This window comes from Topomyia yanbarensis, chromosome 2 (genome assembly GCF_030247195.1).
Source record: "Topomyia yanbarensis strain Yona2022 chromosome 2, ASM3024719v1, whole genome shotgun sequence".
Classification (NCBI taxonomy): Eukaryota; Metazoa; Arthropoda; class Insecta; order Diptera; family Culicidae; genus Topomyia; species Topomyia yanbarensis.
Window position 1 is genome coordinate 305,791,490 of NC_080671.1, and position 14,804 is coordinate 305,806,293.

The window sequence follows — 14,804 nt, forward strand, 5'->3', positions numbered from 1 at the left end:
GTTTAGAAGTAGTAAACATAATCATTCAGTTATTAACCTTATTGTCTATATCCAGTTTTTCGGAAAATAGCGACAAAGCGATGCTCATTATGTATAAATTTTAATATTTAGTAAGAGAGTTTTCTCCTCAATCTTCTAATGGGATCTATACTTGGGAGTTCATTTGTCCCGAATTTCTTCACAAGGTTTATTTTGACAGTTGATTTTTTCACTCTATCGAAAACGCTCGAGAAATGTCAGTCATGTTAGAACATTGTTTTTATATAAATGCACAATAGTAGACATAAATAAAAAACTTATGGCATTCATTCGAACATTGTGATGAATTTCATAAGACTGTTTTATGAAAATCACTTTTTCTACCATGTTTTCTAATTAGAAATGTCAGCAATTTTCATAAATGGGCACCTATGGCGTTCATTCGGACATTATCATAAATTTCTTAAGACTGTCTTATGAAAATAGTAAGAGATGGATTTGGAAAGTTTCCCCTCTAAATCATAAGACAAACTTATGAAATCCATTTAAAATCCTTATGTCTGAATGTCATAAGTCGTTTTTATGAAAATTCAATGCAAATTTTTCCCGGAGTAGGTGTGCACATTTTTTTTTCTGTGTGTGAGTGCGGTTGTCATTTTTCCTTGATGAAGCCGAAAAAACAAGAGGATATGAAGAAGAAAAGCACAAACAAATGACGTAGTGGGCCTTTCTGTTGCCATAAGTTTTAGTGCGGTCATAGTTAATTTAATCGGTTTATTCGAGTTAAGGTATTGCCGATCTCATGGTCATTTCCGGTCACCATGGCAAGCAGAAAGTTAGCAAAAGTTGAGCAAAGCGAAATTGATGCTGGCAGTTTCTGCGAGCATTTTGCGCGATTTGTGCTAGAATTCTGGCAACAAATTCGCTCAAATGCAACAACCGTTTCTGACAGAAGCGGTTAAACCAACCGATGCTGCTCACTTTTATCCAGAATCCAGCCAGAAATGTACGGCAAAGATCTCTGCACGCTTCCTGCCACATCTTTGTCAGATGGTTTGCTCGATTCGTGCTAAATTCTACCAGGTAGGAATTGCCAAGATCTTTGCACAGTTTATGTCCGAGTTATGCTAGGGTTTTGCCCGGTTCCTGTAAAAATTTGCCAGAAAACGCGAGCGAAACCGAGTTCGCCCTAGCTCAACTAACCCGACAGGATACGCGCAGAAATCTGACAGGGCTGCCAAACCAATACTTACAGAAATCTAGCAGAGCGGTCTCTGCCAGAAAATTAGCTCACTGGGTTACTGCTATATTTGCGAATAACAACCACGAAAGGGGCCCATATTATTGGCTCGAATCAAAACTCGTCGAAATGTCAATTGACGATAAGTTCATCCGGAGTGTTCATTTGTGTTTACATTTTGCTAGCGTTACCAATTTTATGGGCCCATATTATTGGCTCGAATCAAAACTCGTCGAAATGTCAATTGACGATAGGTTCATCCGGAGTGTTCATTTGTGTTTACCTTTTGCTAGCGTTGCCAATTTTATTTTGTGTCCAGCACCCAATGTGGCTACGCCACATCGCTTTTGCGCGTGCTAAACTAGGGATAGCCCCTATGTTTGAGTAAGCCGGGCAAACGAGTGGATCACAGGTTCGCTTGCTTCCGACGGCGGGTCGGTGGCCACCTCGCCCGGGCCTCTGTTATGCGGCTAAGCCGCATCGAAATGGTACCCCTTAAACATTCTAACTTGAATCGGTTGTGTCACCGGAGCCGGAATACGAATTAGATCCAGCCAGCATTCCGGCTGAGTTAAACTGGGAAGTTTAGTAAAATTTAATCTGGAAATAAAATTTTTTTGGCAACGCTCCAGCACCCCGTTGATTTCACCACCTGGGCGCCAGGTTGACGATATGAAATGAACTTTGTTTACTTTCGACAAGTTTTGATTCGAGCCAACAACATCCAGCCAATTTTATTTTGTGTCCACCACCCAATGCACAGTGGTCCAGATCGCTAATTTAGGAGGAATTTTTACTTTCTGACAAACCTGTATAATTTAGCCGTATCCTGTCTTAGGATGAATTTGTGTACTTTAGAAGATGCTTCTTTTTATTGGAATAGTTATTAGGGTGGTTCTAATTTATCTAAAATACGAAAATAAACTTTTTACTGATGAAAGATAGAGCTCCACAGTCTTCCACAAAGTTGTAAAGTAACTTATTTTGAATAAATTTGTTGAACATATTAAAGCTCTATCTCTTTTAGTTTTTGTTATACAAGAAATTTAAAAAAAAAGATTAGGGTGTTCCTGAAAAAAACGTTTTTTTAGTATAACTTTCGTATCTTTTACTTTTTGTTAACACAACCTTTGAACAGCTTATTGAAAACTTAAAGCCGAGTATTTTTCTCCCAGACACCGAAGGTCTAACTTTTTTCTTTAAAAAGTTATGGACACTTTTCGTTAAAAAAATAGCCTATTTCAAGGCTCAATATCGCTGATGCGGGCACCTAAAATTGAATTCTGTTTCCACCACATGAAAGACCATACTTATTAGTATATTTGAGCAAAAATTGGCGAATACGATATTTTTTTAAAATTTGCAATTTAGATTTAAAGTTTGTAGTTTTGCAGGTTCAACGCATTAAAGCATTTACACACATATCGTTGTATTATGAAAAAAGCCACTTTCAAATATCATTCTCTCATCGCAGCAAGCTTTGCATAAGTGAAACGACTGTCAAAAAAGGTTTCTGATTTTATTCGTTTTAAATAAAACTAGTAAATATGGATATTAGTCGAAGAGAGTTGGCGAATTTGCTTATTGCTGGTAAAAAGACAGATGAACTGCTTAAGTTCATTACAAGTAGTAATCCAAATGTAAAATTGAGACTTGTTAGTGCTCGGAAGAAAATAAAAATCTTCATGTTGGAATTTAGAAGGTTGTGGATTCGGAGTAAGCGCACGCAAATTCGGTTTGAGCTGGAAAATTTTGTGTGGCTTGAAGGAAAGCTAAGATTCGAAGTCGAAGGTAAAGGTAAAGGCCGAAAGAGGAAACCATTTTCCGAAATATGTCGCAGAGCTAAAATAAAAAGATTAGGAAAGTTGCGCGATAAGTATTCCACGGAAGAACTTGGTTTAGCGTCAGCCGTCAACGCTAATTCTACTGGTTTCCGTTTAGTTGGCAGACAAATCGAACGATTGTCGAAAAGTCCCGTCAGATCTACCGTAGAGAATTTAGGATCTATGGCTGTCCCGATTGCAGAAGCGTTTACTGCGGAGGAAGCACTTAGATTTATTTGTGAAAATGATTTTTCTAAGGCGCAGTACCAAAACATACGCAGCTCAGTTATGCAGAAGGGTTTGGACATTTATCCCGCGTATAATAAAATAGTAGAAGAAAAGAAACTATGCTATCCGATCGGTATGTACTATTCTCAAAGATTCGTCCCTGAATCAACAATTTTTTTCAGGAATTTCTGTTCAGCCTTCTTGTGCGTATGTTCCCCTTCAAGCTCTTGTTAACCATACCGTGGAACGACTCATCTCGTTTTTGAATATTGGAGTTCTACCACTGCATCCTGAGGATAATACGTTTGTTATCTTTAAGTGGGGCTGCGATGGAAGCAGCAACCATTCCCGGTAGGCAACATTATTTTTCTTCTAAACTTTGACTGACAGTCTCTTTTCCACTTGAACATAGATACAAGCAAATGTGCGTTGACGAAGATGAAAATGGAGAACTATTCGAGTATAACGATTCGCATATATTTGCTCTATCTATAGTACCTTTACGTGTAGTTAGTCGCCGGAAAGATGAGTCAAGAGATTGCATTCTTTGGAATAATGATTTTCCATCTTCAGTATCCCTGTGCCGACCAGTAAAATTAATTTTCAAGAAGGAAAATCCTGAACTAACAAAGGATGAAGTTGCCGCGATGAACAAGCAAATCGATGAATTAGTCCCGACTATAGTAAATGTTAATATGCGCAAGATTCCGATTAGTTCAAGCTTCATATTTTCCATGGTTGATACGAAGGTAGTGAATGACGTAACAGGCACACCGTCTCAAGCGTGTTATATATGCAAACGCTCCGGAAAGCGATTGAATGATCCTTTACTGGAAGCCAGCGATCCACTGGATAGTTTATATGTTTTTTCACCTTTACATGCATTAATACGAGCAATGGAGTTACTATTGAATATTGCTTACCGTTTAGCTCTAGCAAAACCGCGTTGGCGCGTAGGCAAAAATACCAGCGAGCTTAAGGAACGACAAATAAAAATTCGACAAGCGTTACGTGACCTTTGCCAGGTGGCGGAAATTCTAACGATGGTAACACAGCTCGAAAATTTTTCAGAAACCGAGATGTCGTTGCAGAAGAAACCGGGTTGGACGAAATGTTGCTAGAACGTATGTATGTGCTATTAACAATCATCAACAGCAAATTGGGAATTAACGCGGATGCTTACCGGAGTTACGCCGAAGATACACGATTGCTTTATGTACGCCTGTATGGTTGGTACGCTCTCTCACCAACCGTGCATAAACTCCTGGTCCATGGAGGAAGCATTATTCAACATAACATGCTGCCAGTAGGTATGTGCAGTGAAGAAGTTCAAGAAACCAGGAATAAAAGTATTCGCAGATTCCGAGAATTCCACGCACGCAAATTCGATCGACTCGTCAATCTTGATGACGTTTTCAAGAGACTTCTTGTTTCATCAGATCCTATAATTTCTCTTAAATGTAAACGTAGAATTCAACGAGCACCGCTGGATATACCTGAAAATGCAATGCATCTACTTTTGAATTAATTGGCATTGAATAAATTCTCCTTATATAAATCATAAATTATTGTCATAGCCAAATTATTTTTAATGAACACATTCTGTATTGTTGATATGTAAGCAAAACAGAAAAGGAAATACAAAGGCTTTAGGCAATTTCTTTTATGTCGCTATGCGATAAAATTTAAAACTTTGGTTAGTAAATTTAAAATTACATGCTTTAAAAAAATAATATTTTCCAATTTTTGCTCAAATATACTTAAAAGTATGTTCTTTTCTATGGTTCAATCCGAACTTACTTTTATTTGCCCCAATCAGAGATAATGACATTTGAAAAAGGGCTATTTATGAGCGAAAAGTTTCCATAACTTTTGAAAGTATAAAGTTAGACTTTCAGAGTTATGAAAAAACGTGGATTGAAGTTTTCTAAAAGCTGTTCAAAGGTTGTTTTAACAAAATATAAAATTTCTTTCGAACATTAACAAGTCTCAATTTTACATTTGGATTACTACTTGTAATGAACTTAAGCAGTTCATCTGTCTTTTTACCAGCAATAAGCAAATTCGCCAACTCTCTTCGACTAATATCCATATTTACTAGTTTTATTTAAAACGAATAAAATCAGAAACCTTTTTGACAGTCGTTTCACTTATGCAAAGCTTGCTGCGATGAGAGAATGATATTTGAAAGTGGCTTTTTTCATAATACAACGATATGTGTGTAAATGCTTTAATGCGTTGAACCTGCAAAACTACAAACTTTAAATCTAAATTGCAAATTTTAAAAAAATATCGTATTCGCCAATTTTTGCTCAAATATACTAATAAGTATGGTCTTTCATGTGGCGGAAACAGAATTCAATTTTAGGTGCCCGCATCAGCGATATTGAGCCTTGAAATAGGCTATTTTTTTAACGAAAAGTGTCCATAACTTTTTAAAGAAAAAAGTTAGACCTTCGGTGTCTTGGAGAAAAATACTCGGCTTGAAGTTTTCAATAAGCTGTTCAAAGGTTGTGTTAACAAAAAGTAAAAGATACGAAAGTTATACTAAAAAAACGTTTTTTTCAGGAACACCCTAATCTTTTTTTTTAAATTTCTTGTATAACAAAAACTAAAAGAGATAGAGCTTCAATATGTTCAACAAATTTATTCAAAATAAATTACTTTACAACTTTGTGGAAGACTGTGGAGCTCTATCTTTCATCAGTAAAAAGTTTATTTTCGTATTTTAGATAAATTAGAACCACCCTAATAACTATTCCAATAAAAAGAAGCATCTTCTAAAGTACACAAATTCATCCTAAGACATGATACGGCTAAATTATACAGGTTTGTCAGAAAGTAAAAATTCCTCCTAAATTAGCGATCTGGACCACTGTGCAATGTGGCTACGCCACATCGCTTTTGCGCATGCTGTCTGACTTCGCTACCGCTCAGTCGGACTTAAACTAGGGATAACCCCTATGTTTGAGTAAGCCGGGCAAACGAGTGGATCACAGGTTCGCTTGCTTCCGACGGCCGGTCGGTGGCCACCTCGCCCGGCGGATCCTCAGCGGCTTTGCGCCGCTTCAGTTCCTAGGCCTTGGTTATGCGGCTAAGCCGCATCGAAATGGTACCCCTTAAACATTCTAACTTGAATCGGTTGTGTCACCGGAGCCGGAATACGAATTAGAACCAGCCAGCATTCCGGTTGAGTTAAACTGGGAAGTTTAGTAAAATTTAATCTGGAAATAAAATTTTTTTGGCAACGCTCCAGAACCCCGTTGATTTCACCACCTGGGCGCCAGTTTGACGATATGAAATGAACTTTGTTTACTTTCGACAAGTTTTGATTCGAGCCAACAACATCCAGCCCCACGAAAGTCGAGTCACAGATACCATAGAATTTTTCTCAGTGTATTGTCAGTTGACATTTCGACGAGTTTGGATTCGAGCCAATAATAGAGGCCTGACATCACTGGGCTTGTTTACTGTATCAGTAACGTGGTTGGGGTAATACCGGTAACTTGTTTTCGTAAAAATCGTAAAATTGGAAGGAATTAAAAGATAACTATCACGGAATTAAGAACAGTCTACATACAATGTCGATGGTGAAAGTGCAAGATACCGGTTTCAAGGTATGTTTTTTGAAAAACCGCCAATGTTCATATTCAGTACGACATAAAACAAATTTCCTTGTCGCAGGGAAGAGGTTTGTTTGCTGTAGTTCCAATTAAGGCTGGCACTGTATTATTCGAGGAGTCTCCTCTGGTATCGTGCCAGTTTTCTTGGAATTCGTCTTATGGGTATTTGGCTTGCGAATACTGTTTGAGACCATTGGAAACCGCGGAATCTAATGTGCGGCGGTTGACGAACGATTATACAATTAACTTGCCATACCCCGAGTGTTGCACGGTTCAAGAACAGCTCAGCAGCCACACGAAATGTACAGATTGCATGGAAATGTATTGCGGAGCCGAATGTTTGCAGAACGCTTTGCAACTTTATCATCGTGTTCTCTGTTTGGGTGCAAATCGGTCCGATACAAACCATCCGATAAATGCTCTTGTGGAGTTTTGGAAGTATATTTTAAGGAATTTTGTCTTAGACTATAACTACAGTATAATTATTTTCAGAAACATCCATTTCCCTCCGGAAACGTCAAGTATAATGCTGGTGATCAAAATCATTGCAATGTTTAAACAGCATGAAAATACATCCAAATTGAGGACCCAATTTGAAGATTTTGTAAGTCAAACAGTTAATCAGGACCTAATGATTTTTCATAAAATGTTGGGAGAAAATTTTTCCCAGCAGATCGAGCAATTGTATGATCTTATTTGTAATGCGTTTGACCCTTCTTCTGACAAGCGACTCCATTGGTTGAGCTTGTCCGGCTTTCGATCTTTACTGGCATTAATAGGAACAAACGGCCAGGGAATCGGAACCAGTTCTTTCGCTGACTGGGTTCGAAACGTTACGGACATTGAAATGAACGAAATGCAACGCGAAGCATTAGATGTGACGATTGATAATTTGTACAATAAACTAGATGATGTGGTTGGAAGTTTTTTGAACAACGAAGGATCTGCCTTATACGCTCGTCAGAGCAAAGTCAACCATAGCTGTGCACCAAATACAGAATGTCGTTTTCCACATTCCAACAATGTGCTAGCTCTAACGACAATCCGCGATATTGATGCTGGACAAGAAATTTGCATTTCATATTTAGACGAATGTGCACTGGAACGTTCACGTCATTCGCGACAAAAGATGCTTAGTGAGAATTACCTATTTCAATGCAAGTGTGAGAAATGCGAAAGTCAAGTGGCAGATCCGGATGAAACATCTGAAGAAGAAGGCAGTTCTGAGGAGGAGCAACAAATGGATGATGATTCAGATTAAGCAAGTTATTTATTTTTTCAATATAGGTGTATCTTTAATCCCCGCGGATGATGCAATGTGGGGTTGACAGTAATATCGCGTTCGTGGGTTTCGGGCAGGTTTTTTCGAACGAAGCAGAAGACGGATTGCGGGGCACGACACTGCTAGTGAGCATGCACATGAACATACATTTTCCGTTTTGAGTTCGAATTTGTGCGTCCGAAACATATATAGGATAAAATGGCTTTGTTGGCTATAGATGCCTCCTAAAACGCAGATTGAGTTTTCGATTATTTTATCACATATCTTATTTCTGCCACTCCACATTATCACATTTTATAGATGCCAAATTTGCTGTGGGTGAACAGACGAAACTGAGTATTTATGTATGATACAATGAAGACTCGTTTTTATCAGCCCTTTGGTGCATTTTATGAAATCGGGATATTTCTTTCTTTCTTTTTAATAAACCGAAGCTCTTAAAACATATATATATATATATATATATATATATATATATATATATATATATATATATATATATATATATATATATATATATATATATATATATATATATATATATATATATATATATATATATATATATATATATATATATATATATATATATATATATATATATATATATATATATATATATATATATATATATATATATTTCTATTGTTGCATTTTTAAGATAAGAAAAATATGCTTAAGAAAAGATTTACCCGAATTTGACTTAGTTCGTCTGCTAGAGTGCTTCAAACGGATTTTCATGTGAGGCTGTCAAAATCGGGGGTTGATAGAATTGGATCTTTACTGTACTCTCATGCGCATTTATGTTGATAATTGGTGGTCAACCTTGATAAATTACAGAAATAAACATCTAGTTTCGATCTATGTCCCGCTTTAGGTGTAATAAGATACTGCGAGAATACTCGAGAACACTTTTTATCCAGCCTTTGGTTGAGACTCGATAATTTGTCCCTAAAAAGCTTTGCTGTAGCTGAAAATGGTCGAAGATTATAATAAATAATCAATCCCGTGGACTTGGAGGTGTGCTCCTGACTACTATTTTTTAGGCTTAGAGATTTGTAGCGTGGTGGTCCCTAGAATCTTATAGCTTCAGTCCCTAAAATCAGGGAGCGTGCTTCAGGTGGCGGATAGGATAGCCTGACGACTGGTAGATTGGATTTTTTTTTGCTATCAATTCAACTAGACTCAGACCGATGCGTCGTAAACAAGAATACGGGTGAATATTTCAGATCGAAAACGATTATTTCGCTACCGCGTAGAAAAAAAATTCTTTGTGGGCCTTCTAAGCCCTTGTTAATTGTGTTAAGGTTGCACAGAGAATGCGTAAAATTCGCAAACGAAAAAAGCAGTTTTTTTTCCACACCGTATGTCAGATCTTCATAAAAATCAATCAGCAGTACAGTAACAACATTCTACATACGCAATCTCTGTGCAACCTTAACAACTGTCAAAATATATATTTAATCAATTCGTAATATATACAAACTAATCTAATCACGTTATTCCTTAATGTCATAAGTTAAACAGGCACATAGGCAATTACAGTAACTCCAAAGATGGTAGGACAATTTTTTTCCAGTTATCAGCCCATCTCAGTTGTTGGAACTCGTTGAGTTGCTTACTTATCCGTCTCTTTTCTTCGGTTATGAGACTGTTGTTTGGGAAATCGTGGAACCATTTTCCAATCAGATCCGACAATTCAGCTGATGTTTCAAAAACCCAACCATTTTGGCCTTGTTGTACAAGTTCATCGAGGCTAAAAGAAAAAAAAAGTATATGTTCACCGAATCCATTCAAAATACTTTAATCCGTCAATACCAGGCAAACTTTAGGGCACAGACGGGCAATCCAGACCCAAACATATCAACTACTTTCATTGGTAAATCCAAGCCACTTGAGCTATAGTGAAGGCACACTCCTAAATCTCCAGCGGCTAGAAGTTGTGGATAATCGGCGTTTTCTAACCAAGGAGTGATGACAGTAACTTTTTTCCAGGCTTTATCTTTCATCAGCGATCTATAATGTTCTTTCAATGGTCCTTTGCCCGTTATGACACATATAAGATGAGGATAAAGCTTTGGATTTTTAATGGCCTTTTCGTCGTACAATTCCAAAGCAATCAATAGTATACCGAAGTCTTCGTCTGAGGTCCAACTGGTACTAGATATCAATAGACCCGATCGATCGGGTCTATACTTGATTGTGCCATCAGAATATTTCACGGTAAAAGCTGAAGCATTCTCAATTTCACTTTCGCTAGCCAAAACAAGATCGCTGCATTTGAATTCCTGGATAGATTTTGACAGTCGAAGGAAAAGTTCGTGCTTTTCCTTAATTGTGGTCGGTCGAAATTGTGATGGTGGACGATCATATAGTACTGTTGCACTAAAAGTGAGAAAGTGAACTAGCTTTATTTCGTTTATTATCGATACAAATCTGTCTGGTTAATTGCAAAGCTTAACGAAAAAAATTGATAATGATAGGGTAGCCCGGGGCTAGTTGGCGGAATCCCTTTTTCTCCGTTTCTATTAGACATATAGCGCTGCCGCTGCCAATGAGATTATGTACCTCAAGTTATATGAAAACCATTATCCAATTTGTTTTTGTTGCAGAACATTTTGTTTTGTAGAAGTTGTGCGCGATATTGTGTTTTCGATCATAGCAATTAAATTTTCTGTATTATAAACACTTTGTGTTATTTAGGTAGATTTTCAATCTATTTCCCAAATGATTATATTTTTCGATAGTACTTGAAAAGAGCTTTCAGTATCCGTACAGATACTACATCTATCCACAAACAAAAGTTATTTTTAAATAGTTTTTTTTTTTATGAAATATGCGGTTGGGGTAAGTTGGCGGTACTATTTACAGTGCAAAAATAGTCATCAAAAACTTTTTTCTGGAATTCACTCCAAAGTCAATCGCCTGAATTTGCTTTTGAATATGAAGTACGCGTCCAAGTCCAAATGCCGGGGTATTGATACTGAAATACAATACCAAATGTCGGTTGATGCACAGTTTTCTTGAAAAGAAAAAAATCCCTGAAGTATTTGAATTTCCATTTGATTGCTTATTTTTTGGTGTATCCATACTTACCGCAAACTTACCCCGGGGTCGGGGGAAGTTGGCGGGTTTCCCATGTCACATATTTTTGTCTCTAAAAATGGAGACGATGCATCAATCATTTTAATAAAATTCAAAAATGTTGCCACATGTTCTATTTTGCAAGATCTACCTACATCAAAGCGGGTGAAAATGAAAACTGAAAACACCGCCAACTAGCCCCGGTCTCCCCTAATGTAATAGTTTTTTTTTCTTGTTTCATCGTCAAAATCAATTACATTATCACGCAATATATAACCATTTGTGAATTTAATATTATAGCATACTTCAGATTGTTAGGAAATTGTTTCACTGTATATAGTAGCAACAGAGGACGACAAGATGATATCCGCTCTACTAAAGCTTTGTCTTCATTAAAGTATCGTTTCACCTTACAGTCTCATGGAATGCCGAACAGGAAAAATACTTACGGAATATTCCAATTTTCCAACAGATCCTGTTGCATCGCACGTGTCACACAAAAACTAGCCGCAGCCTTCTGTCCAAAACGACGCTCGACTATCTTGGCCAATCTCACGATAGGAGCATTCGGCGTTGAAGTAATTGCAAGAATTGTATGCGTATAGTTGTGCCAATCGACGATAACCTTTGATCGGGCAAATAAGCAATATATATGACATATGACCAACGCAGGAATAGCTGGTGGATTCTGACACAGAATAAACTTAGGTCTTCTGATGCTAATCAGGGCCATCAGTAAAGTTAACGCTTGCCAGATTGTCTTAAATGCGTACTTTAGCACATTAGTGAGATTTAGCTCAGGGAACGGACTCAACGGATGAATTCTCACATTTGGATTGCATGTCAAATCCTCCAGTGGTTGTGACTCGACATAACCGATCACATCAACAATGAACCGCGTTTCGGAGAGACTTTTTACATGATATTGCATTCGTGGGCTTCGACCAATATCGCCAAGTACAACAACGCACACATTTTCAATTTTTTCAATCTTTTTCATGGTCTCAACATTAAGAACAAATTAAATAATCAAATCCAACAAATTAGGAATATAAAACGTTGCCTGGATAATGTTGGCCTCAATCTTATTCGTCAAATGCAAACAAAGTTCAAGGGAAAATCTCAAACTACTACCCAGGTGGCGAAATCAGCTTTGTCTAATGGGTCCCTTATTATTGGCTCGAATCAAAACTCGTCGAAATGTCAATTGACGATATGTTCATGGCTGGATGTTGTTGGCTCGAATCAAAACTTGTCGACAATAAACAAAGTTCATTTCATATCGTCAACCTGGCGCCCAGGTGGTGAAATCAACGGGGTGCTAGAGCGTTGCCAAAAAAAAAATTATTTCCAGATTAAATTTTACTAAACTTCCCAGTTTAACTCAGCCGGAATGCTGGCTGGTTCTAATTCGTATTCTGGCTCCGGTGACAACCGATTCAAGTTAGAATGTTAAAGTTTAAGGGGTACCATTTCGATGCGGCTTAGCCGCATAACCGAGGCCTAGGAACCGAAGCGGCGCAAAGCCGCTGAGAATCCGCCGGGCGAGGTGGCCACCGACCCGCCGTCGGAAGCAAGCGAACCTGTGACCCACTCGTTTGCCCGGCTTACTCAAACATAGGGGCTATCCCAAGGGCTATCCCTAGTTTAAGTCCGACTGAGCGGTAACGAAGTCGGACAGCACGCGCAAAAGTGATGTGGCGTAGCCACATTGGGTGCTGGACACAAAATAAAATTGGCAACGCTAACAAAATGTAAACACAAATGAACACTCCGGATGAACCTATCGTCAATTGACATTACGACGAGTTTTGATTCGAGCCAATAATATGGGCCCTATGTTCATGGCTAGATCCTAGAGCACTCTAGTTAGAGTGCGGCCAAGACGCGTTTGACGTATCCAAACGAGCAGAAATCTGACGTATTTCTATTGTGTATACATCAAATTTCATGTTCGTTTGGATACATCATGTTGTTGGCTCGAATCAAAACTTGTCGAAAGTAAACAAAGTTCATTTCATATCCTCAACCTGGCGCCCAGGTGGTGAAATCGTTCGGGGTGCCGGAGCGTTTTTTTTAATTTCCAGATTAAATTTTACTAAACTTCAAAGTAAGCCCAGCCGGAATGCTGGCTGGTTCTAATTCGTATTCCGGCTCCGGTGACACAACCGATTCTAGTTAGAATGTTTCAGGGGTACCATTTCGATGCGGCTTAGCCGCATAACCGAGGCCTATGAACCGAAGCGGCGCAAAGCCGCTGAGGATCCGTCGGGCGAAGTGGCCACCGACCCGCCGTTGGAAGCAAGCGAACCTGTGATCCACTCATTTGCCCGGCTCTCTAGTCTAGTGGGTGGTGGACACAAAATAAAATTGGCAACGCTAGGAAAATGTAAACACAAATGAACACTCCGGATGAACCTATCGTCAATTTGACATTTCGACGAGTTTTGATTCAAGCCAATAATATGGGCCCGCTTGATATGCTATGACTTGGATGACATGCGTGGACGCCGGGATTTCCCCTTCGTTCAACGGCCACTGTAGCCATCGCTAGAAGAGCACTGGAATGTCTGTGCCATACAACTGGCTACAGGGCTGGATGTTGTTGGCTCGAATCAAAACTTGTCGAAAGTAAACAAAGTCCATTTTATATAGTCATCCTGGCGCCCAGGTGGTGAAATCGTTAGAATTCTACGGGGTGCTGGAGTGTTGCCAGAAAATTTTTATTTCCAGGTTAAATTTTACTAGTTAAGCTCAGCCGGAAGGGCCCATATTATTGGATCGAATCAAAACTCGTCGAAATGTCACTTGACGATAGGTTCATCCGGAGTGTTCATTTGTGTTTACATTTTGCTAGCGTTGCCAATTTTATTTTGTGTCCAGGACCCAATGTGGCTACGTCACATCGCTTTTGCGCGTGCTGTCCGCAACGCTAGCAAAGTGTAAACACAAATGAACACTCCGGATGAACCTATCGTCAATTGACATTTCGACGAGTTTTAATTCGAGCCAATAATATGGGCCCACAGTGTACTGATCCATCAAACTTGTTTTATTATGTTTGTCAAACAATATTAGGCGTCCGGTAATGCATCAATGCAAATATTTGATGAAAAAAGTTTGTTAAACTGTTGATCTCGTGTACTGGCCTTGTCAAATTTGTCAAACACGTTTATTTGATCAAATTTTGCCTAATCAAATATTTTACGTTATGACAAACAGTCTACTGGTAGCTTAAGGAGAATGAAGACAACTTCCTTTTATGCACTGATAAAATAAAGTACCCATTAATACGTACAAAACTACGCATTTTCAATAAAAGTGGAATAACCCATTAAATGGGTAAAGAGTTTGTACCCATAAATGAGTACAGACCTTGTACGTCAACCTGGGTATGCTTTACCCATTATTTTTCGCAGAACTGTTACAACAAAATGCGTAAAAAATACCCATTCATGAAAATCGCGCCAGAATGAAAATTACTGTCAATAGAATTATTACTGAATTAAAAAAAACATAAAATAACATTCATTTCACATTATTGT

At 38.3% G+C, this 14,804-nt stretch overlaps 2 protein-coding genes across 2 annotated transcripts; one reads left to right on the forward strand and one right to left on the reverse strand.

Annotated features, from left to right (window-relative positions):
* The first annotated feature begins 6,719 nt into the window (after positions 1–6,719).
* Positions 6,720–8,409, forward strand: LOC131683489 (histone-lysine N-trimethyltransferase SMYD5). Its single transcript, XM_058965513.1, has 3 exons — positions 6,720–6,887; positions 6,955–7,331; positions 7,386–8,409. The coding sequence occupies exons 1-3, from the start codon at positions 6,852–6,854 to the stop codon at positions 8,152–8,154; spliced, it is 1,182 nt and encodes a 393-aa protein (XP_058821496.1). The 5' UTR covers positions 6,720–6,851; the 3' UTR covers positions 8,155–8,409.
* A 1,190-nt stretch (positions 8,410–9,599) lies between these two features.
* On the reverse strand, positions 9,600–12,375 carry LOC131683491 (chitobiosyldiphosphodolichol beta-mannosyltransferase). Its single transcript, XM_058965514.1, has 3 exons — positions 11,709–12,375; positions 9,994–10,560; positions 9,600–9,931 (listed from the first exon to the last, which is right to left on the reverse strand). Exons 1-3 carry the CDS (start codon positions 12,257–12,259, stop codon positions 9,715–9,717), a joined length of 1,335 nt encoding a protein of 444 aa, XP_058821497.1. The 5' UTR covers positions 12,260–12,375; the 3' UTR covers positions 9,600–9,714.
* Positions 12,376–14,804: the final 2,429 nt, after the last annotated feature.